This window comes from Drosophila eugracilis, unplaced genomic scaffold (assembly GCF_018153835.1).
Source record: "Drosophila eugracilis isolate 14026-0451.02 unplaced genomic scaffold, ASM1815383v1 contig_340, whole genome shotgun sequence".
NCBI classification, from domain to species: domain Eukaryota; kingdom Metazoa; phylum Arthropoda; class Insecta; order Diptera; family Drosophilidae; genus Drosophila; species Drosophila eugracilis.
Window position 1 is genome coordinate 533,158 of NW_024573195.1, and position 25,584 is coordinate 558,741.

The 25,584-nt window shown below is 34.5% G+C and overlaps 2 protein-coding genes across 7 annotated transcripts in view; both read right to left on the reverse strand.

Moving 5' to 3' along the window:
- LOC108102376 (transcription factor Sox-5) overlaps positions 1–25,584 on the reverse strand; it is a 51,881-nt gene that overhangs the window by 17,146 nt on the left and 9,151 nt on the right. Inside the window, exon 3 of the mRNA XM_017207296.2 lies at positions 22,615–22,721. Within this exon, the coding sequence (XP_017062785.1) occupies positions 22,615–22,713 (99 nt within the window). The 5' untranslated portion in view covers positions 22,714–22,721. The remainder of the gene's footprint in view (positions 1–22,614; positions 22,722–25,584) is intronic.
- LOC121530150 lies at positions 5,434–8,049 on the reverse strand. Of its 6 annotated transcripts, none has more exons than XR_005993823.1 (3): positions 8,035–8,049; positions 6,199–7,958; positions 5,434–6,142 (listed from the first exon to the last, which is right to left on the reverse strand). XR_005993823.1 is itself a non-coding variant. In XM_041818563.1 (2 exons), exon 1 carries the CDS (start codon positions 7,313–7,315, stop codon positions 6,794–6,796), a length of 522 nt encoding a protein of 173 aa, XP_041674497.1. In that variant the 5' UTR covers positions 7,316–7,441; the 3' UTR covers positions 5,434–6,142; positions 6,199–6,793. The 6 variants fall into 6 exon arrangements, 1 of the variants encoding a protein (XP_041674497.1); XR_005993824.1 differs by lacking the exon at positions 8,035–8,049 and having other exon boundaries at positions 6,199–7,813; positions 7,868–8,010; XR_005993826.1 differs by lacking the exon at positions 8,035–8,049 and having other exon boundaries at positions 6,199–7,441; positions 7,868–8,009.

Sequence of the window (25,584 nt, forward strand, 5' to 3'; positions counted from 1 at the left end):
AACATAGTATTCGAATCCAAAAATGACCTCATGGTCCTGTTTCTTTCGTGGAGTTTTATTTCTTTTCGGTACACACATGTCTATTTGGTTAGAGCACTTTATTTTAACTAAAACTTTATTCTAATCTGTCCGGTATATAAAGGAAAAGGCCTTCGCATGTACACCCTCAGTCCAGTTCAAAATTTCAAACCATCATGAACACTGTAGATCGTAATTCAAGCGTTATTGTTGATTTTCAATATTTATTTGGAAACAACAAACAAGTTTTTGTCAAGGAGCTTGCATTCATGCCAGCAGGAACGGTTATACCAAATTTCTTTCATTTCAAACCGCCATTCAACATAAAAGAATTGGATAAGGAAACTCTTAAGCAGCAACATTTAAATCAACAAAATATAAATGGTTTGGAATGGGCCGCTGGAGATATACCGTATACAGCCCTAGAAGAAATTCTCTCCCCACTCAATAAGTATAGTTCAATTATTGTTCGTGAAATTGAAAAAAAAAAAATTTTTATCAAAGTATTTGTCAGCGACCATAATCGATATAGATATCGGAAGAAGCTTAACCCAACTACCCAATTTTTTCACCAATTGTAAAATACATAAGACAAAATTTCCTCTACGATGTTCCCTAAATAATTTGTTTAAGCTATTTGTAATATTGGAAAACTCAAATTACGAAGTATATTGTAATACTATAACGTATGTTTAAGCTTCAGTAATAAATAAATAGTTGAACCTACAAGTTGTCTTATACAATGGAGTCATTCAAGGGTTTGTTTGGTAATGATCCGCGCAAAAGGGGATACACACAACTGATTTATTGCAATTATTGTGGATCTGATACTCACTTCGAGAAGAACTGCTCTAAAAAACGCGATCAGGAAAAACATAAATAAACCTAATGTAGTTTAAGGATAAGATAAAAAATCTATTTCAAATATAATAAAAAATAAAAATAAATAAAATGTTTACGCAGTTTATACATCCCTTTACAATGTTGATCTGCGGACCATCAGGATCAGGAAAAACCACTTTTTTGGAAAACTTAATAAACAAGAAGAATGATTTGCTAAATACTTCAATAAATCGAATTATTTGGTGTTATGGAGAGGAGAGTGCTAAGCCAAACTTTAATAATGTTGAGTACTATAAAGGGGTTCCTGATGTAATTGAAAACGAAACTAATGAACCCATTCTTTTAATATTGGATGACTTGATGATGGGGGCTTTTAATAAAAATGTATGTGAGCTCTTTACAAAAGGATCACATCATAGGAATTTATCTGTAATAGTTGTAACTCAAAATATATTCCATAAGTCATCGCATACCCGAGACATATCATTAAACACAAAATATATTGTGATGTTTAAAAACCCTCGTGATAAACTACAATTTCAATGTTTAGCAAGACAAATTTATCCTGAAAATCCAACTGAGTTATTTAGAATATATAAGGAAGTAACGGAACAACCACACGGATATTTACTTATTGATCTTACTCAAGGAATCAACGATCTTTTAAGATTTAGAACGGATATTTTTAATTCCGAATATACCGTGTGCTTTTCAGACGAAAATGGTTTACAAAAAGAATCTAAATCGCTTGAAAGCGAACAAACATTTATTGTATGTGCTCAAAAAGGCCAACAATAAACTTCGAAAGGCAATTATAAGTAATAGTGATAGTGACCTCGTAAAAACATTAGTAGAGATTGTTTTAAACACATTACAAGGCAATCATAAAGTTACAAAATCACATCTTAATGCTCTTAAAAAGTATAAAAATGCATTGCGATATCTCTCATGTCCAAAGCGTACCCTAAGCTCTAAGAGAAAAGTTCTTATTCAGAAGGGTGGTTTCCTACCTATTTTAATCAGTTCATTGCTTTCCGGAATTTTTGGAAAAATTTTAAAAGATGATTAAAAATAAACATAACTTAAGCAAAGTAGTTCTAATGCATCCCAACGCATACCAAAAACTGGTAAACAATGACCGGGGTAGTGAACTAATAGATATAAAATTTTTACCAATTTTGAATAACAATAAAATAAGTGATTATGACAAATGGATCAAAATACGGCAAGAATTATGCTACTACCAAAACAAAAAACGTAATAAATCATTTAACTTTCGAAATATTGATTCAAAATCAACCCCTATATCTAGCAGAATTAATGAAACTCAAATATTAGATTGGAATGATGCAAAACCTGATACTTCAGAATCAATAATAAAATATGAAGAAAAATTACCAAAAAATGAAGTCCTTACAAATTTAACAACTGATAGTGATGAAGGAGAACTTAAGACCGAGGAACGGACAAAGTTGTTAGACGATAAGCGAAAATTAAGTGATACTTCTTTTTTAGACGATAAAGAAGATATTAAAAGAAGAGCAGTGACAAAAGTGAAGCTTAATGATAAACAACGTAAATTAAGGGTAAAGCTGAAAAAATATAAAATAGATTCAAATCCATTTCAAGATCTTAAATATGTGTCTGGACGTGAAAAATTAATGAGATCGGTTCGTGCTAAAAACCAAATAGGAAAAAACAAAATCAGTTGGATTTCTTATCAATAGTGCTTAATTTAAATAATAAAAATGGGGAATTTAGATGAAATGTTTATCACATTGCTCAGTAATGATTCATTAAATGTATTTCCTGATAACGTAAAGTGTGCATTTACAAACATTGTAAATATCCCACAAGACATGAACGATGATTGGGAAGTTGGCATTATAGACATGTATCTCAATAATTATATTAATCAAACTTCCAATAAAGAAATTCCAATACGTGAAGAAACGGAATTTGTTAGCTTAGTAAATGCTGAAACATTTAGATATAAAAATGTAAGCGTTGATTCAAAAACACCTGAAAATGGGTTGATTTTTATTTATACTGACATAATTAAACCTAGATCTGTAGGCTGTAAAAAACCTCGTTGTCTTCGAGTAATGTATTATAATGGAAAAGAAAAAAATATTCAATTTAAAAACATTGAATATTATCCTTTGGATATATGGTCACCAAATGAAATCTCAATACTAATTACTGATTCAAACGGATATAAGGTTCCATTTGAAACGTCAACAGTTCCGATTTTTGTTACTCTACATTTCAGAAGAAGAAGGACGTTGTAAAGTCTATAAATAATACGGGCTTAAAAATTATTTACTCATAATAAAAACAGTCATCATGGTGAAATCTTATCACGAATACTATTTAAACCAATGTGGGGGTGGTTTAAGCAATATTGGAAGTCTTTATGTATCACCACGAATAGTTCAACAAGGACGAGGAATCGGGAACTTTTTTAGTGGTCTTTTTAATTATATCAAACCACTTTTTCTTTCGGGTATAACTGCTATAAAAAGTCAGGCTGCTGCTACTGGAAAGGCTGTAATCAATGAAATCGGGAGAAAGCCCTTAAGAAATATCCTGCAAGAACAGAGCAAAATTGCTTTGAAAAATTTATCAGATAGAGCAATTGATAAAATAACCCGATTCCAAAACGGGGAAGGAAAAAGAAATAAAAAGCGAGGCACCAGAAAAAAACGACATCATTTAACATCCAAGCAACAGCGTAAACAAACCAAACCGCATCATAAACGAAAAAGAACTATAAGAAAATTAAATATTAGCGACATTTTTTCTAAGACAAAATGAATAACCATATCGAATGCATGAAGAGTGAACTGGATTTGTTTGCACCACATCCCACGCAAAGTTCCATTATAAGAACTGAAGAAGTTTCATATAATCCAATTGCTTCTTTAGACGGAGCATCATCAATAGAATTTGTCTGTTTAGGAAATGGTGAAACATATCGAGACCTATCAAGTGTTTATTTACGACTTGTTGTGCAACTTAGAAAAAGTGATAGTACCGGCATTGTAGGAAACGATGTCGGTGTAGTGAACAATATCTTACACTCTATATTTAGAAGTTCCTCAGTTTATTTAAATAATATATTAGTATCGCAGAGTGATAATAATTATCATTATAGATCGTATTTGCAAACAGTTTTAAACTATGGAAGTGATGCCTCAGAAAGTCACTTAGCCTCCCAAGGATATTTCCCGAATTTTGGACGAATAACGGCAGGCGAATATGTTTATCCAGATACCAATCTAAAGCTTAAAAATTTATTTAAAAATAGTAATAAGGTGGAACTTTTCGGAAAAATCCACGGCGATATATTTAATCAACCAAAACTACTAGTAAATAATGTTGATTTAAGAATTAATTTTAATATTGAAAAGACTGCATTTTATTTAATGGAAACTGGTACTGAGTCAAATTTAAAGATACTGGAAGCTCAACTTTTCATGAATCATATAACAGTTAACCCAAGCATTTTATTGGCTCACCATCGAGTTTTACAGACCAAAAATGCTATATACCCTTTCAATAAGGTTGAAGTAAAATCTTTTACAATATACCCAGGAAATAATACATTATCTATAGACAATGCAGTTATTGGACAGCTACCCAATTTTCTAGCGTTTTGTATGGTTAAAAACCGTTCATACTCAGGAAACCGTGGTTTAGATCCATTTCATTTTGAACATTTTAAAATTCAACGATTTAACTTATTGGTGAATGGAGTTCAAGTTCCTTCTCAAGCTCTTGAGTTTGATTACTCGAATGGTGAAAATGTTCAGAGCTCACGGGGCTATAATATGCTATTCAGATCTAGTGGGATAAAACATTATGATCGTGGTCTGCAAATTACAAAGGAAATGTTTGACACAAACAGTTTTATATTGGCTTTTGACCTAACTGCCGATCATTCAAATTCGAGTGTTTGTGCGAATTTAATAACCCAAGGAACTATACGAATCGAAGGAAGATTCTCTGAACCACTTACTGAAGCAGTTACTTGTCTGGTGTACTGCGAATACGATTCCATGATTGATATTGATAAGCATAGAAACATACGATTACTCCTTTAACATGAATACATTACAAATTAAATATTTGCTATCAAAGCATGCAAAAACACGATTGATTTTTAAAGGAGTTTTCCCTTCGGACCAGTTACCTGAAACTATAAAAAAGTATCCGGCTCTTATTATTGCGAATACCGATCCATCAGATAAACCTGGAACTCATTGGATTGCCTTCTATTTTGATAGCCCTAAGTCAGCTGAATTTTTCGATTCATATGGTCAATATCCGCAGAAAAAGGAATTCATAACATTTTTAAGATCAAACGCCCATAAATATTTTTTTAATAAACAACAACTACAAGGATATTTTTCTAACACCTGTGGTCATTATTGTATGTTGTTCGGACTTTTTAAATGTAGAAATAAATCACTTAAGTGCTTCCTGAAAAATTTCAAGAAAAATGACTTTACTTATAATAATAAACAAATACTTAAAATGTTTAAGAAAAATTTCAAAAAGTAAAATAAATTTTTTTTTATTATTAGTTGAGTTTATTTAATGTTTCTGAGCGATACAATCTCTGGTTTAACTTATAATATTTAAGCATAATATTAAGGGCCTCGTCTGGTCCAGATGTAGCATCTTCATCACTCCAAGGACAAAGTTTGTAGTGGAATCCAAACTTTGAATGTATTAACTCCTTTTCCGCTAAGTCCTCAAGGGTGGCTTTTAAATATTCAAGCCTCCTGAGGTGTTGCTCGAATAACATGTCTTCAAACTGCATCAAGAAGACTTCAATTTGTTTAGCGTGCATTTTTGTAAGACTTGTAACTTGTTAAGGTTGAACTAAGACTGATTTTGGAATAAGAAATTCAATCTTTTATAAGGGGAATTTCTTATTTACTTCATTTATTTACTTCATTTATTTACTGATAAATTCAATTTGAGCACAGCTATATCTATTGGGATCCTTTCCTTTATATACCATATGAGAAATTCCGTTCTCAGTCAATTTCTTAAATGGTGTCTTAGTAGAAAATTTGTTTACATAACTTTTTGGTAGAAATATCCAAATATCCTCATTTTCCTTATTGGCTAAATAAAGGCATATTTTAGTTCCATAAGGTGTTTTCCTTAATTTACATCCGGTGATCTTATAATCAAACCCAATACATAGATCTTCAATTTTCGTATAACCAATAACAGGTTTTGATTCATTTAGGGTCTCTAAGAAATCCTATAAGGAATAAGTAGATTAGGAAGGATTATATACATAAAGAAATGTTTATATACCATTTTTGATTGGTTAGAGATTGGAGTCGTGGTGTTCTAGTCACTAGTCGTTGAATACTAATTTGTTACACGAATTACATGGTCTTTTATACATGAAGAAATATATCTATTTCACTCTTTCATGTACACACTATATATATGTATATATTACATACAGGTGTACCACAACATTATTATTATTATGTATTAAAGTATATAATATACAATTTTTCATTTAAAACCCTTTAAAATAGATGTATTTTTTTAAAAAAAACTCAGTTCAGTTTCACATCAAAATGGGCAAGTTTCATTGTGAGTTATGCTCGGAATCAAAATCTTTTACTACGCGCAACAGTCTAAAAGTTCATACCTTAAAAGTACACAACTTTAGCTATACAAAATCAAAGTCCTTTTATTACTACTGTTATTTCTGTACTGATGTTCGGAAATTTTGGCTGCGAGACGATTTTAATATGCACATGATATTTATGCACGATGCTGAATTAAAAAGTATAAATAAAACGAAAGAGAAATATCTAATAAAGAACAAGAACTTTAAATATTGAATATATAACGTATTTTTATTTCATAATGTTTTAAGACAAGTAAACAAATATTAGGAATCTAATCTTAAGAGAACATCCATTAAAACACTATCCTGTCCGTCATCCATAAGTTGTTGATATTTTGTCTGCGGTTCATTTTCAATTATCTCATTAAAAATGTGATCATCATTTGGAAACAGGCTAGGCTCAGACTCATCCAAATCAAACGTTTGAGCACACTGCATATTCTTATATTGCTCTTCGCTTTGTTCAAGTAGAATAAGTTTTCTTAGAACTTCCTGGGTATCCTTACCCATAGGAAAGTCTTCAAAGCCTAAGGAATCCAATTCTGATGGAGTGGTTTGAGTTGACGATGAGGGTGGATCAAATACTTCTCGTAGGTATCGGTCCACGGTGTCTTCATCGTCGAGATCCAATGCGCAGTCCGGCTCAGAATCTTCAATAATTTCCACATCGGAGTCCTGGTCATCGATTTCATCTGACCCGATAACTTTAACTTTTATACCGAAAGGTTGGTTAACGAGGGTCTTATCAGCCTCAAAAGAATTATAAAATTCAACAGTAAGATCCATAGTGATGTATTTCTGAGGCCTTTGAGTAACTGATTCTGAGCAATTTGAGTGGTGTCATTTATATAGTCTCTAGACTATGTTCACCTAATGTTACCAATAGGGAGTGCATACAGGTATGTTTTACTCCTAGAACCAATCGTATTGGTTTTGAGTATACATAGGAGCCCCGGACGCCAGTCATATGGTATTGAAGGATAAGGAAGACAAGGATGGCGAACAAATTAACGGATGATGATAATGAGGCCTGAGAGTTCAGTGAAAGTAAATATCGGTGTGTGCGGAAGACTGGTCAGGAAAATGACAAGTGTAGTAAATATTCCATTTAATGGTTTCTACGGACAGCGGGATAGTTCGTGCACAATCTCCGTGTAAGAAAGATTTTCCCTTTCTATGTTCACTTGATAAGAACGATGCCCAAGGGTTCCACGAATGTAAATACAGGTGTGTGGGAAGTAACGGTCAGAACACCGTCAATTGCAATAAATATTTTTTTTAAGACTTAAAAGGAATCGGAAACGGTCATGCACAATCGTTATGAAATAAACATTTTACCTTTATATATATATTTACTTGTAACCACGTTGTCAGCACTTGCATTCGATCGTGAAGCAATTAAAAATTTCTGGCCTTAAGCTGAAAGTAGCTAGAACATAGGACATAGGCTGATTATAGTACATCAGTTTTACATTTAGCTGACTTGATTTTAAAATTTTAAATACTTGTATGCACTGATACTCGGTATGTATGTGTCGCCTGAGTCAGGTATTCTATAAGATCCTCCCTCCATTGGTTTTCTGGAAGACGTGACCCTTTGCTATCCCTTGGATGAGTCCACCTGAGAACTCACCCCTACCCTCAAGTGTGCGCTCAGGTCTGCTTGTGCGTGGAGGTGCGAACTCACCCCAACCCTCAAGTGTGTGCTGATATCTGCTTGTGCGCGGAGGTGTAAAAATTTATTGTTAAGCGTTTTAATGAAAAGTTGCAGTTTTTAACTTACAATCGTATAAAGCATACCACTGGAAAGGGCTTGAAAAATGCTTTCCAATGACACCAAACACACTTTTTTTTTTTTTTTTTTTTAGTGAGGGCCTATATTGAGACCCCCAATTACCGAAATTTTTGCCTTTTTAGGGTAGTAGTGAGCACTTGGGGAAAACGGAATGAATTACAAACGTAATGTAATGATCTTGGACTCCTATGACCTATACCCGAAAACGGTTTCTCAGCCAAGACCCCAACCAAAGATTTATCCTAGACACTGGCTGGGCGGTCGGCTAATCAGTGGAGGGCCATTTCGCCGAGTGCCATTTTAGCCGAGTGCCAATTCGCCGATGCCCCAAGTGCTCACTACTACCCTAAAAAGGCAAAAATTTCGGTAATTGGGGGTCTCAATATAGGCCCTCACTAAAAAAAAAAAAAAAAAAAAAAGTGTGTTTGGTGTCATTGGAAAGCATTTTTCAAGCCCTTTCCAGTGGTATGCTTTATACGATTGTAAGTTAAAAACTGCAACTTTTCATTAAAACGCTTAACAATAAATTTTTACACCTCCGCGCACAAGCAGATATCAGCACACACTTGAGGGTTGGGGTGAGTTCGCACCTCCACGCACAAGCAGACCTGAGCGCACACTTGAGGGTAGGGGTGAGTTCTCAGGTGGACTCATCCAAGGGATAGCAAAGGGTCACGTCTTCCAGAAAACCAATGGAGGGAGGATCTTATAGAATACCTGACTCAGGCGACACATACATACCGAGTATCAGTGCATACAAGTATTTAAAATTTTAAAATCAAGTCAGCTAAATGTAAAACTGATGTACTATAATCAGCCTATGTCCTATGTTCTAGCTACTATTCAATTCGTTTACTTTGACATTCAGTCACTCTGTTTCAAATACCCTAGGCCCTCATTGTCAACCACCCGCCATGGTCAGACCTATTTATTTATTTGTTTATTTTCATTATTAAATTGTACTTTATTTGTATATTGCGTTTTGTTTCATCTCGTTTATTGTTTGGATATTAGGAAAACGCTTTTGTTCCCCTGAAAATATAAAGCTTTTCGAACTTAAAAGCCTATTTATTGATTCTTCTACAAACTGTACTTTTTTATGACTAGAAACATTTTCATGGATTTTTCGTAATATTGTTGTCCTCAGCACTAGTAATACAAATTTAAGATAAAGCTTACCCTTCAATTAAAACAGTAAATGCTTTCAATATCACAGCCAAAGTACCACCCCTTATTTGGCACCAACAATTTAAGCCTTAAGGCTCCCATTCAGTCGAGGGCGAACCTTAGACATGGACACTGGCACCTCATTAACGCCGCGAAACGTACTTGACACAATGTGGAGCACTGAAGTATACTCTTACAGCCCAGCTCATCGGAAGAGCTGCGTCGGGATTGGGGAAAGAGGATAATGCAGATGAGGGGGGAATTGTTAAAACAATTTTTTGCCACCAAACCATAAATTTTACCTTGTCAAAATTACTTATTCGAGAGTTTACTGTAATTTTTCAAAGATACTTTAATTTATTCCTTCGGTTAAAGGATGTTGTTTACAGAACAAAACAATAAGTAACGCCGTAGTTAAGTGCCGGGAAATTTATTAAAATTGGAAAATTGATTAAAGTTGGCAGCTCTGATTAGTTATAGTTGGCAGCTCTAGCTCTTAACAGCTGAGGGAGTATATTGCAACTCTCTTCTGTTGAAGTTACAGATTGATTGTGTTGTTTTTAATTAGTAACTGTGATTAAATTTTAGTCTTTATTTTGTTTTTTTATGGTACCGCAGGTTGCGGATTTTTACAGTGTCTAAGAAGGGTTATTTTTTATGATTATTTTGGTTTTTACGTTTTTTGGTATTATATTTTATGGCATGCGAGGTTTCATTTCAAATGTCAAACAGAAAGCAAATTAGTGTTAAACATACTTTAAAGGAGACAAGTGCAAATGACCAGTTTAAAGTTTAAAAAAAACGAGTAACGGGTATAAAAATTGTTGTGACTGTGTGGAATAAAATTTCAAGTTTGGGTGAGCTTAGGTATGACTCTTTTTATAAAGGTCTACATTGCAATACAAAATTAAAATTAGGGTTTTTTTAAAACTGTTTTTATTTTTATTGCAATGTAAATTTTTATAAAAAAGTTTTTCCTAAAACTTATTTTTTGTTCTTTTTATTGTGCGATAAATAAACAACAATTTTATTGAAAATGTTGAGTACATTTCTTCATAAAACGTGTAAGTTGCATTATAAAAAATTTGAAATTGAGAAATTGAAATTTGTTTTTTTTTAACAGTTTTTCGTTTCCTTGCAATTCAATTTTTTATAAAGATTTTTTCTGAAATTCATTTAAGTTTCTCGTTGTCCTTAATTATACCCGTTACTCGTAGAGTAAAGGAGAAGGAAGCGTTTGCGACCCTATAAAGTATATATATTCTTGATCAGGATCAATAGCGAAGTCGATTGAGCCATGTCCGTCTGTCTGTCCGTCCACCGTCCGTCCGTCCGTATGAACGCTGATATCTCAGGAACTATAACAGATACAAAGTTGAGATTAACCATGAAGATGAGGTCCCGGGACAGCGCAAGTTTATTACAGAATCCTGCCCGCAACGCCCGCAAATAGCAAAAAACTAAAATTGCTGAAATCTGAGGAACTATTGGAGCTATAAAGTTGAAATTCAGAAAGTGTACTCTTTAGATGCCAGCGCATCTTATAGTGGTTCTACTATCTAGCCACACCCACCCATACGCCCACAAGGCTCAAAGGACGGTTTTCGTATTTTCTAGAAAAGCTGATATCTCGGTAACTATAAGAGATAGAAAGTTCGGATTAAGCATGTAGGTTTTAATGATGCTCCCAATGCGAATTGTATATATGCGTCTATAATATATAATATAATGCCTTCGTTTGACCTTGTATTACTTATTTCTGTTAATATCTATCGATTTACCTAAGATTTTTCAAATCGGAACCTTATTTCGCTATTTATAAAGAAATTAAGGTTATAAGGTTTCACATGGGCAGTGACGTCAATATAAGCATACTCAACATACTTCCTCTGACAATAGGTGGCGCCTTGTGAATATCCACTAGCAAAATAATATTTTAAAATTTTGTAAAACAGTAATGGGTATCTTATAGTCGCGGCACTCGACTATAGCGTTTCCTCTTGTTTTTTGTATATTTTTTAACTGATTCAAGCGCAAGCGAAAAGGGTACTTTGGGCCTCAGAATCAGCGAGCATTACGGCTAGAAAGTCTTAGAGTGTCATGTCGCAGAGACCCGTTCGTCTGAATTACCTGAACCACGGGAAGTAAGGTTAGAAAGTTATCAAGTACGCGATGCTCAGGCCCTTTCGTCTTCGACACATGAGCAACGGAAAAGTCGCCGACAAAATATTAGAGCAAGAGTGGTTCGATCAAGATGAACACTTCGCATTGATTTAAATCTTGCTGCATTCCATTATGAAGGTAACATTGACTGCAGTCTTCATCAAGGTGTCGCTATTGGAAAAATGGTTAAAATTTGCATGTATTACAGGGCACTCAAATTAAAGAACGAAACCCCAGGTATGTGTTGCGCCAGTGGAAAATCAAAGTATCAGAACAATCATTTTTTTTACTGGAAAATTCAAAGGTGAAGGCGTACTGTTGCCACGTATCCCAATGATTCCGAATTTGAAATGTTTGCAGTTCCCGGTGCGACTTGCCTTCGCAATGACTATCAACAAAGCACAAGGAAAATCAGAAAATCAGTCACAAGTGTGTGGACTAAATTTGGAGAATCCAAGCTTCTCACATGGGCAGCTCTATGTGGCCTGCTTGCGCCTCTAAAAATCTTCCGATTTATTCGTTTAAGCACCTGATGGAAAAACAAGAAACATTGTATTTCCCAAAGCACTTCAATAAATGTTGAATAGAAACCTAAACTAAATTATTTTATTTTATATTTATTAGAAGATTATGGCAAGCTTGAGAAGTGCAGCGAAGCGAGGCGGGCGCGCTAGTCAGTTATAAATGAGTAACGCCACCTGTTCTTAGACATCAGGGTGGCATTACTGTCCACCAAGCTCGAAAGACGGTTTTCTCTTTTTGTAGAAAAGATTATATCTTGGTAACTATAAGTGATAGAAATGTGGGATTAGGCATATAGTTTTTTATGAAGTCCCCTATGCGAATTATTTTTCCCATATAGCCACGCCCTCAAAACGCGGAAAACTAAAAATTGTTTAAATTGTGTAAAACCGTGACGGGTATTTTATAGCCGGAGCATTCGAATATTCCATTACTTCTTCTTTCCTTTGGCCACGCGGAAAACTTTGGACAATATGATGATTTTTTTTTGACAAAAGGTTGCGCTAGAAAATTTCTGAAAATAAAAATTAGAATTTTAAAATTTGATAACTCTGTAACGGGTATCTTATAGTCGCGGTGCTGGACTATCCCGTTTCTTCTTTTTAATACCTTAGTTGCGTCAAGGAATCCTGTTGGGTTCTTTATATTACAGACGAGTTACCGCCAAATGTTGAATAAATAACGAAAATAAAAGTAAAGGACACCCCGGCAAATGTATTGGTGAAGAGGCAGACTTAACATTGAAATATACGATGATATGGCCTACTGAATAATGTAAGTACTATCAAGCACAACGTATGTAAATAGTTAAGATATCCCATATGTGTATATATTGTTACTGTGTATACTGAATACTCGTGTGTGTTAAATGTATGAAACGGAGAGGAAAATTCGAGGATTACACTTAGAAAACTGAGACTTATTAATCAACGTTAATTTAGTGGAATAGTAAGTTATTCAAATTTGAAATTATAATTATTCCCATAAACATTTTTTGCTAGTTTTCCAAAAATACTTTTTCTTCAGTCTCTTAAGAATAGACACGGCCTTAAACCGTGCCCGTCTTTCCGTATCAACGCTGAGATCTTAGGAACTATTTCAGATAGAAAGTTCTTATTAAGCATGTAGATTCTTGAGATGTAACCGCAGCGCAAGTTTATTTCAGCATCCTTTATCTTGGAATGGCAACGCTTCTTAAGGTGGTACCATTATCCAATCTCGTCTAATCTTACGCCCACCAACGCCAACTATAACGCCCACAAATCACAAAAAACTAAAAGAGCTAGAAAGTTGTACTTAAGAATATGTATTTAAAAGATGCTACTGCAACTTGCCCCTAGTTTTCATCCGGCCAAGCCTACTCTAACGCCTACAAGCCGCGGAAATTTGTGGCGTCCATAATATTATAGTGTATGTTTTCGTTTGACCTTGTATAACTTATATCTGTTCATATCTATCGATTTGCCAAAGATTTTTCCAATCGGAACATTGTTTCGCTATTTATGAAGAAATTTAAGTTATGAGGCCTCACATGGGCAGTGACGTCACTATCAGTTACTCACCATGCTTTCTCCGACAATAGGTAGCGCTTGGGGAATTTTAACTAGTAAAATGAATATTTTAAAATTGTGTAAAAGTAACGGGTATCTTATAGTCGCGGCACTATAGCGTTTCCTCTTGTTTATATCTGCGTTGAAAGACTTTTTTTTTAATTGTTACATACGTTTTTAGAAAATATTCTATAAATAATATATTCTCTAATCCTACGAATTACGGGTATAAATGCGATATATATATTTTCAAGTTTAAAAGGTTTTCTTTTCAAAAGGACGTAATTTTTCTGTCTGAGGAAAAGTTTGAATAATAAATGAATTTCGTACCGAGTTGATGTTTCGACCATGTCCAATGAATAACCTATTTGATGTATAATGTTGAGTATGCTGGTAATGGATGAAGATTGATGACGTTGGTTGATGATCGTTATTATGGATGGGGTGTGTACTGTACTTGGGCCAATGAGTTGACAGACCGTTTCGCCCAGCTTCTTTTATTACTTCCGTACGTGGATCAACGGCACTTCCGTAGGCAACAGCTTATATGAATACATCCAAGCTCTTCATTTGTGACCCCATTGTCTGGCAGGAACAATGGACTTTGGATTTCGCAACGCATTGACTGCTGCGCTACTTTGGCAACAAAACATCGACAATGAGCTTCTAATTTGAATGCTATTTTGTCTTTTGTTGTCATAGATTTAATCATCTCCTTCTAGTCGCTTCGGAAGCTGAATGTTATTTTCCCATCATTAGAGTCCCCATTGTTTTCGGGGTTAAATGAATTCTGTAGTGTGGGTGTCCAGAATATTGCAGCAACTAACTGTCCGTAAGTCCTTTACAAATATCTATGGGAGTTTCGGTGTACTTTTACAACGCTCCAACTACTTTGATAACGTTATTTTCCAAATACTTGCAATGGCTAGGGTAACGTAAAAAGCAGCCATATTATTTAGTACAAAACATGATTTCAATTCAAATTGTAATTTCCCCAATCTATTTTTAAATTTCCTGGTATAGAGAAAAAGCGTGGTAATGTATGTGCGACATGTGAAACGTCGTGCGTATCAAGTGTGCAGTGCGAAAGCTAAATAATTCGTAATTGAATTGACGCCGACTCAGGATGCAGGATTCAGTATGTGGGATGTTGTTAAGGCTAGGGATGTTGAGGTGGAACAAAGTTACAAATTGTCGTTCAAGGAAAGAAAAAACAATTACCTAGCAAACGATGGGCGGTCTAAAATAAAATACGCTGCTATTGAAGAAATGAATGCTGTTCTCTGGTGCAAAGGCCCGTAATCTTTCCTCTCATATGACGCGACCTTTGCTTTGACCAAGACATTTGCACTTGACATACGCCGCGCGGGTGGCCTGAGGGTTGGTTTTGTAGCGGCTTGTATTCGTAATTAGAAAAAGCCAGAAGTTGAGTGGCGGTCCTTACAGAAGCCACATCGGCTTTGCCCATTCCACCTCCAATTCACCACAGGGATATACAAATCATTTATTTGTATTCTCAAACCATTCAATGACCTGCACGTGCAGTTGCATCATCCTGCTAAGAGTACACTCCCTTTTCCATGCGGTTTTACAAGGGCCATCTCGGCAAGCGTTCGCTTGCCATTTTTTTGTAAGGTTCATTGATGAAAACGCAGAAAAAGCACAGGTGTGTTCCCACAAAAAGAAGACTAGCGTGATAATTAGTAATTCATAGGGTCAAAAAGTTAAACCTATGTTATAACAATATAATAGGGAAAAACGTAAGCCTTTATTATTATACTTTGATTACGCATATAAATGTAAAAAGAAAAGACCCTATAAGGCCGTATATATATTCTTAATCCGACCGTATGACGGCTCTGATCTCAGGATATACTAGTATAGGAGGTAGAAAGTTTAGATAATGTATGCATGTTCTTAGAAAGGACATGGTTTCATCCCCAACAAGCTCACAAACCTCGGTCTTTATACCTGTTATTCGTACAGTAAAAGGGTATATTAGATTCGTTGAAAAGTATGTAACAGTTAGAAGGAAGCGTTTCAGACCATATAAAGTATATATATTCTTGATCAGTATCAATAGCGAAGTCGATTTAACCGTGCCCGTCTGTCCGTCCGCCCCCTATAACTGTAGTCTTCGTTTGACCTTATATAACATTTCTTGGTCAATTTCGGCAATCGGCTAGACGAACACGGCTAAATCGACTAGGTTTTTGATCCTGATCAAGAATACCTACTCTACGAGAAAACCTCGCTCAAAACCAAGACTTCAAGCTCCAGATGGAGTTGATGTGAGTATTAATAAGGTAAGTCAAAGTCGGGAGTTTATGTACAAAGTTATACCTCCAACATAAAGAGCCGAACAGTATATAAATGGCACAACCATAAAGGAGGAGTTTATTATTATAATTAAGTTAAACTTAATTTAAATTTCATGGCATTTTGCCAATAAAGAAAAAAATGCGATTCAGATTAATCATGTTTGCCTTATGATTTCATATTTTATTTCATTTGTCGCAATTCATCCTATGCCTCTGTGTTCAAAACAAATAATACAAAATTGTATTTAAGAGTTAAAATATTTATAAAAGGTCAGTCAGCCACCCGTTGGGTATGACTTGTTTTCTCATGGGTTTTGATTTTAAATATTTGTATTTATCTTATGCCAGCAATGAATCTGATGAAGCTCTTTTAAAGGGAGCTGTATCGATTTTCCGTTTGGGCATCTAAAAAAGAATTGCTAGGAAAAGCCCCTCCAAAAACACTTGTAAGGCCTTTTTACCAACAACAATGCAACAATGCGAAATTATTCAATTTTCAAAGGCTCAACGCAGAAGAAACTTTTTCATAGTCATCGTCAAGGGCTAAGAAGTCTGTCGATGAAGCGATGACGCAGCGTGTCATCTGTGTAATTTGCAGCCTTAATGCCACCGGCTTTCGTTCACTGTCTCTCTTTACTGTATAGATATACCTTGTATTATTAGAATGGTTTTTGTTACAGCTTTCGGCGACAGGAGTAATCACTTGGGAATTCGAATAAGACAAATACGCGGATGAGAGTCTCAGCTGGTGGTTGCGAAATGGCGGTTGCTTCAAATTTGATCAGATTAAACATTGTTGGCAGACGACACACGGAGCGTGCCAATGAATTTTAATAGCCATAGCCGCCGCAAAAAATGTACTCAATACAAATCTCACCTCAGGCCTCGACAGATGGAAGACAGTTTATACCTCTTACCTTTAACTAAATACAACAAAAATAAAGAAGAAACACTATAGTTGAGTGCCGCGACTATAAGATACCCGTTACTGCTTTACACAAGTAACAAAATAATGTTCCGATTTGAAAAATCTTTAGTAAAATGATAGATATGTTATACAAGATCAGACGAAGACATTCATAATAATATTATGGACGCCACGGTTTGTGGTAGTGATAGTGGGCGTGGCAGGATGCTGCAATAAACTTGCGCTGCGTATGGACCTCAAGAATTTGTCTGCTTAATCTCAACTCTGTATCTCTTATAGTTCCTGAGAACTCAGCGTTTATATGGACAGAAAAACGGAATCGACTTCGCTTTAATCCTGATCAATATATATACTTTATAGGGTCGGAAACGCTTCCTAAAGCGTTTCTTCTTGCTTATATGTGATCACGCTAAACTTTTTCGCAGTTCGCGGACGTAAATGTGGGCTTGTTAGGATGGTAAGACAAACTTGCGCATACGCATAAACGCATGGTCAGATGGACTTGGCTAAATCGACTTATTGAGCCTATTCAGGAGTATGTGTACTTTATTTTTATACGCAAACGAAACGGAAAACAACCGTATTCTAATTTTAAAAGGAACATCGACAACCATAGCGATTTCTGGTAGCGAACACTTGGTTCTGCGATATTCAGAAATATATTACGTAATCTCTAAAGTTGTCATAAGTGATCGGTAACACCATAACCTATTTTATTGATCCTAGGAAAGATATTTATATACTTTAAAGGGTGGGAAACTAAACCTTTTTGCTATATTAAGAAAAAAGATTATTTCTGTGCCATAATTTTAAAGATTTTAAGATCTTTGGAGATCTTTTTAAAACGAATACAATTAACCTAATTCTAAAGGTCAATCATAGATTTTTGGTCAACCTAAATGAGCTCAAGAGTAAAAACTATATTTGTAAACTTTACTGATATCTAAGAATGATTCATTTTTAATTTATTTTTTTAAAGGTAATATACCGTGCATATTGAAGGCTTATTTATAGACATATGAAAAACAAGAAAATCACTTCGAATATATACTTTCAAAATTTCCTAAACGAATTCTAACATTAATCAAGCTATTCTAACCTTGGCAAGCCATTGCAATTTCCGATCATGACAATCTCATCGCTTCATGAGTTACAAAACTCGAGTGGAAAAAGAAAGGAAGTATATGAATGCATACATTTGTAGAAAATACCGGGGGAGAGCTAGGGACTGGTACTGTAGGGGAAATGAATTAGGAAGGAAAGACAAAGATCTATTTTTAAATCTAAAATTTATGAATGGAAAACAGAAACAGAAAATCATACGGCTGTAAGAACGAAACGCAAATAAGGCAGCATCTTCAACTATAATACATCTTTGGTGAATTCTCTTATTTTTACGAGAAATTTCAGCGGAAATCTTAATGCTATTGGCGACAGAAAGTGTAATCTTAGTGAAATTAAAAACTAGTTCCAAACTTTTAATACTCTTGCAGATTTTCTAAATTTGTTATCTTGAAACAGTTGTACGATCAGTTATCATGGATCAGCGCGTAGTTAAAAAATTATTTTAGAGTTTAATTTCACAGTTTTTGGCTTTTTTATAAAAAGTTTGACGAAGGGCATCTGTATAAGCTCCATTATTTATGTTACCTTTTTAGTTCTTGTACTTCATGAAATTTCACCGTTTGTCTAGGCTATTGACTATTGAACTCTTCCTTCTATCTTAAATATATTTTTTAACGAATATCGTATACACATTTACTCTACACGGGTAACGGGTATAAATATGATCCATCAACCCACAACAAGGAAGTGACCGATATTTAAACACAACATCTTATGAGGGCAAAAAGTGTAGTCTTCACAACAATTTGTTTGAATTGGATAGCTGAACTTACTTGTGGATATGCTTTTTAGTAATCTTCCCTCGGATTTTTGTTTCATTTGAAAACAGCTTTTATCAAAATTGTAATGAAAAGTGTGATTCGCCGTCTACCCGAAGAGCATATAAATAATTCATAAATGTGCGTGCCACAACTCTAGCGCGTGCAGTAAATCAACACATATAAATATAGAAAACGCGCAGAAAGAAGAACAATATACTGTACCAAGGTTTCTATAGATCATTGCACGAACAAATTCTATAGTCAAACTTATTAATTTACATAAATACTTCGAGAAAGACGCTTGCCTGTTTTACTACCAATTTCCCATATCTCGCATTGCTTAATCTAATATCCGATTCAGAAGTGGGCGAAGAAAACGCACAAAATTCATATATAATTTAATCAGCCCGTCCATATTTTAACACATGGCAACAGCAACATGCTGAACTCATCCATAAATGTCATAAAATTCATAAATATTGTTGTAAAATGTTCATTGTCTTTGCTCAAATGATTTAGGTCAGCCTATACCTTTAAATACTTGTGTGGGCTTTTCTTATTCCACCGATGACCACATATGTGTATATATATAGAACCGCCCAATTCCGTCGATATTTTGTTATATTCTTAAATTAACAATATATGTATTTAGAAAAGACGTATTGATCCTTATTTGGTTATCTTAATTCTCCTAATTAATCGCAACCAATAAAATCAATGAAAATATACTTACAATATGATAAGAATTAAATTTAAATGCAGTTGTCAACTTTAGCATCAAACTTTTACACCACAACTTACGTATACTCATATTTATTTTGATACATTTGCAAATCCTTACTTAAATAAATTAAATAAATAATAAGATTAATTTTCATTTGCAGAAAAATATATTACAGGATATGTAAAGATTTTCCTTCAGAATTAATAGCCCAGTTGTTAATTATACATTATTCAGCATTATCAACAGCTTAACAGGTACATACATACAAGTCGCGGAATTTTTTTCTTACGTATTCTTTAATGTTTTATATCGGTTAATTCGCATAATGTTCATGCCTACAACTTTTAAAACTAAGACTATGTGTGATCTCACTTTTATTGAGAACCTTTTAAATTTCTAGGGGTCGAGATATTATCTTACATTGAGACTTTACATTGCGGCTGCGATGCGTTCGTCTTTTTTTAAGCAACTACCCCACAAACGCAAACTCAAACCGGAAAATTCAGATTTCATTAGATCTTTTGGGTATTAACAATAACAATCAGCTCATCAGCATCAATCATCCCCTGCTTTTTATTGTAGTATTAAGCTGATAAACATCACATTAGCGTGATTCCAAGCCGATTAGCTTAGTTAAGCCTGAGTCTAAACCTGAACTCAGAAAAAGTTGCTTATTCATTCATAGTAAAGCTAAAATTCTGCTACCTCACAGTTACTTAATGCTTAGAATTATTCCCCGGTGTGTAATGAGGACACTCTAACTGGGTGGTAGGAAAAACAAGAAGAAACGCTATTTTCGAGTGCCGCGACTATAAGATACCCGTTACTGTTTTATATAATTTTATAATAAGCGCCACTTATTGTCAGAGAAAAGAAAGCGTGTTGAGTAACTAATAGCGACGTTACTGCGATATATAGCGAAATAATGTTCCGATTTGAAATTGACAAAAAAATATTATACAAGATCGAACGAAGACACTATAATATTATAGACGCCACAGTTTTCCGCGGATTTTGGGCGTTTGAGTGGGCGTGGCCGAATGAAAACTCGTGTCGTGTTGCAGTTACCTCTTAAATACGTATTTTTAAGCCTAACTTATAGTTCCCGAGATTTTTGCATTTTCTGTTTTCCAGGATTTGTGGGCGTTGGGGTGGGCTTGGCTAGATGGGAAAAAAACAATTCGCATTTGGGGCATCGGAAACGCTTGCTTCTACCTGTTATTATACACACTTTTTAACGAATCTAGTATACCCTTTTACTCTACAAGTAACAAGCATCCAGCCATGCCCACTCTAACGCCCACAAATGACGAAAAACTGAAACCGCTGAAATCTCAGGAACCTTGAATGTTGGGATTAAGTAACTATAATCTTGAAATGCCAGCGCATCTTATGGTGGTGGCATTATCCGGCAACGTCTCTTTTACGACCACCAAGCTCGAAAGACGATTTTCGCTTTTTGATAAAGGCTGATATCTTTGTAACCAATGCGAATTGTTTCTTCCCGTCAAGCAACGTCTACTCTAACGCCTACAAAAAAAGAAATCAAAAAATGCGAAAATCCCGGGAACTATAAGATAAATATAAAATAAAGGTATAAGTTTGGGAATACGTATTTAAGAGATACCACTGCAGCTCGACGCGAGTTTTCATCTGAGCACGCCCACTACAACCATCATATAGTATACGTGTTTTTTTGACAAAAGGTGGTGTGTAAAACAGTAACGGGTATCTTAAAGTCGCGGCACCTGACTAGAGCGTTTCTTTTTGTTTTTCATGTCCTAAAAGAAGTGAAGTTTCTTATCTATATTCTCTGTCAGTATGAAAGAATGATGGGCCCTGTCGTCACCGTTAGTAATTAAACATACTTTTTTCTTACAAAAGGTAGCGCTGCGTCAATTTCTGCTAGCAAAATGAATATTTTAAAATTGCATAAGGAAATATTGGGTATCTACAGTCGCGGCAAACGCGTATACCGTTTTTTCGTGTTTTATTATTTAGACTAAGAAAATCTTAAAATTTTTTATGTGTTACAATACCTATTGTGTTTGTAATATTTTTACATTACATTCCATTTCTTTTTGATTTTCTTCAACGGCTAAATAAGCTTTTATTATTCTTTTGTATATATTATGCTTTGTATGTAAGTCCTATTTAGTGCTTCAGTTTCTTTCATGATTTGCGCAGGTTTGAATAGCCTTTGTATTGTTCTCTCCATTCATGACACAAACAATAAGCTTTTCCTTCCTCTGGCATGTACTTTCACCCCTGGACTTAATTTGGCCTCGAGCACGTTAGCCTCCCCTTAAACCTGTATCCTTCGCCCGATCATACTTTGCAGATGTATTAGCTAGGTGCCCTCTATAAATATATTCAAAAGTTTAAAAAAAAAAAGTTAGAGGGACCGATCCCGTCCCTGTAAAGTATATATATTTTAGCATTAAAAGCGAGGTCATTTTAGCCAGTTCGTCTGTCCGTATTATTATACTCCTTACTTGTGGAGTAAAGAGTGTAATACATTCGTTTTAAGATATTTTATAGGCCGAAAGAAGCTATTTCGACCCTATAAAGAATTCTCTTGATCAGGATCAGCCATTGTTCGTCTCTCCGTCAGTCTATCTGCATTGCTTTTGAGATCTCTGGAACTTTATGAAGTTGGGTTTTTATTTTTCATACCAAGTTTTAAGTCATGAGCAGTCAAAGTAACTGACGTCTCAGCATATATACTCGTATTGTCAAATACCTTAGTTCCAATTTCAGCAAAGAGATAGCTGTGTGCAACATTTTAGTTGCCGATTTCTGTTACTAGCTGCACAGCTTTAAGGGTACCTAATACATGCAGCACTGACTAAGCCGATCATTTTTCGTTTTTAACAATGTTTAAACGTCAATAAGGTAACTCTATAAGTGATAATGCCGCTTTCAAAATTGAATATTTTGAAAATATTAGTTTTGTAGGACTATGTCTCATTTTGACCACTTACCTCATAGAAGGTTTTCTAATGGGTTCAACAAGGTTTACGACTTACCTGACTTAACAATCGTCTTCTTATTAATTGAAGTTGTTTTATCACCTCTAAATCGGGGTGTTCCGTTTCATTTGTTTGATCTTCCCCAGGAGGCGGCATATCGGTCTCTAAAAGAATTAATTTTAAAAAGGAATGGTTATAAGGTTGCGTCAGTAACACAGGCGATTTTGAAAAATATTTTCTTTTATATTCCCAAAAAATCATTATAAAGAAAAAGTTTAGAAAGTAATTTCTTATTCAATAAAATATGCGGAAATAAGGGAATAGAATAGAATAGATTAATTATATTTTATTATTAATATTATATATTACACATATGTGTTTTTAGACCTGACCAACTCTTTTAGGGAGGGTGTATAATAGCATTAAAAAAAACTGCAAATGGAAGTACTGTAACCATCATTTAAATTTAGTAATAACCGAAAAAATATCGCCACAATTTCGGTCCCGTGTACTACCTCAGCATTCCAGTGCCCTTCAAGAATAAAAGTTTCGCTTTGAACTGAACATTTTATTTATAATGATGACTTCCGCTGCTACTCCATCTGCACGAAGCACAGCGCTTGTGCTCCGTATCCCTTTATATAATCACATATATGTAGGTTTACATGTAAGTTCTTCTATGTGCATGTGGATTTTCACACAGTTGTAGACACAAATATTGACTTGTACACTTACAAATAGCTTCCGCAAATTTACTTCAATGGATTTCTCTCCTCTTAGACAGTCTTTTGCCTCTTTCCTGCTCTTATATTAGAATATCAATATTTATAGACGTCACATAAACGAGTGTAACTTACAAAATTATATCCTGTATGCTGTATGTACATTTGTTTTGAAAATTGTCATGACACGCAAAGAGCTAGGAACAGAAACCGAAAATAGGAAATAAATAAATTAAGAATTAGTTATGGCAAGATTTAAGTATACAAACAAAAAGTATTATGGAAGTTCCATAGAAATATCCTTTTGTATACAAAAATGAAAAGATATTGTTCTTATTTGGCAATGAATTTAATTATTTAGCTACTACAGACTCACATGAGTGCACTTTAAGTGTTAAAATTATTGGACTGGAAAATTGAATTTTTATAGATGTGTAATACAGTCTGATAGGTAATACATATATGATTTCATATGTAAAATAAATAATAAGCAGTGTTTCAGACATTTTAGCGAACAAGTTACAAGTTACATTTAAATAAATGCGAAATTCATCTTTTAATAATGTAATACCGTTAAGTACATTCGACCTAGACTCCACTCATTGCCATAATTTTGAATTTCGTATATTTTTGTTTGGTAGTCATTTTGATGGGTCAACTGTTTCGCTAAGTAGGGGGTTGATTGGCGTTCGCATCAAGGTGCATACTATAAATATTATTTCACCCACTTTTAAGTGCTACAAAAACCCAAAACACATAAAAAACCTCCTTGTGAAATAATGAACTTTCAATAAAGGTCCTAACCTTCTCATGTCTATTGATTGTGGCAGTCATTGTTTACGAGTAGTGGTAGCTGAAACACGTGTTGGCATTAAAAATGAATACGATTGAAAGAGTATAGGAAAATGCCTACGGGATGATAATCCTTAGTAAAACCATGAAAGCATTTGGAAAAGACCATTTTCAATTTTGCAAATTGGAGAATACAAAGAATTGGATACGAGTTGCTCTCGCAATATTAGGTATAGGCCATTAAATTATTTTAGGATATGACAACAACAAATCCCCCAAATCGCCCACAAATCGCAAAAAAAAATATATCTCGTCTTTAATATTAAGACTTAAATAATACTTTTTTGTCAACACTTATCGAATTAGTTTTAGGTAATATGGACAGGAAGGAATCGTTTCCGACCCCATAAAGTATATATAAAGTATTAAGCCATGCCCGTCTGCCCGTCTAGTATGAACGCTGAGATCTCAGGAACTAAAATTCGGAAAACGGAAAATTGTTTCGCTATATATGAAGATATGTAGGCTATAAGTCCTCATGTACAGTGACGTCACCATCTGTTAGTAAACATGCTTTCTGACAAAAGGTGGTGTACATTTCCACTAGCAAAATGAATATTTTAAAATTATATAAAACAGTAACGGGTATCTTATAGTCGCATCACTCGCCTATAGCGTTTCGTATTGTTTCTTTCTGAAGACATAACCAAGTGAATAGAACAAAACAAAGAAATTATGACCCAACAAATATAAACATGTTAAAAAATATTCAAACCCAATTCAATAGCTTGGATTGATTAAAGGGTGTAAGAATACTAAGTAAAAATTTAGCAGTATGGTATTTCATCACGATTACCCAACTAAATTACTTATATTTGTTGATGATTGGGTACTACTGTATAACAAGCGAGTTAAAGGACAGTTAATTCTGATATTTATTATGTATGAGATAACAATTAAAGGTGATAACCTTAAATATGGCACGGGAAAATTTAAACGTAAGTCTCGAAGAGTTTTCAGATTTTTCCTGTCTACCAACGACTGTAAACAAACCGAGGGGTTCTTACAAATAGCAGTTCAAAGCGAACTTTGCCTTTGTTTTGTTATTGAATGCGCTATGGGTGTACATGGTTTGTTTGTTGATGGCGCACTTGTTTGGTCAAAAAGCCGCGCACAAAAGGCTGACTGGACCGCGCATAACTCACAAAGGACAACATTTTGTGCTCCGTTTATCCTGGCGTCCAGACATCTATCCGCCGAAAGGTTTATGTATTATTTATGCCTATTTGTGTTTGAACATTTTTATCTAGCAACAGAAATCCGCAAGCTTGAAAAATAGACTGACCCTGCTTATTAGAAAAAACTTGATGTGTTTCATATTATTCATTTGTTTAATAGACCTAGTGGAGACGTAACTGTCTATGTCTGGCTTTACAACCATAAATTAATACTTAGATCTGAATAAATGTTCTGATTAACCTTAAGTAGCCTTCTCATCTTTAAAAATAAACTT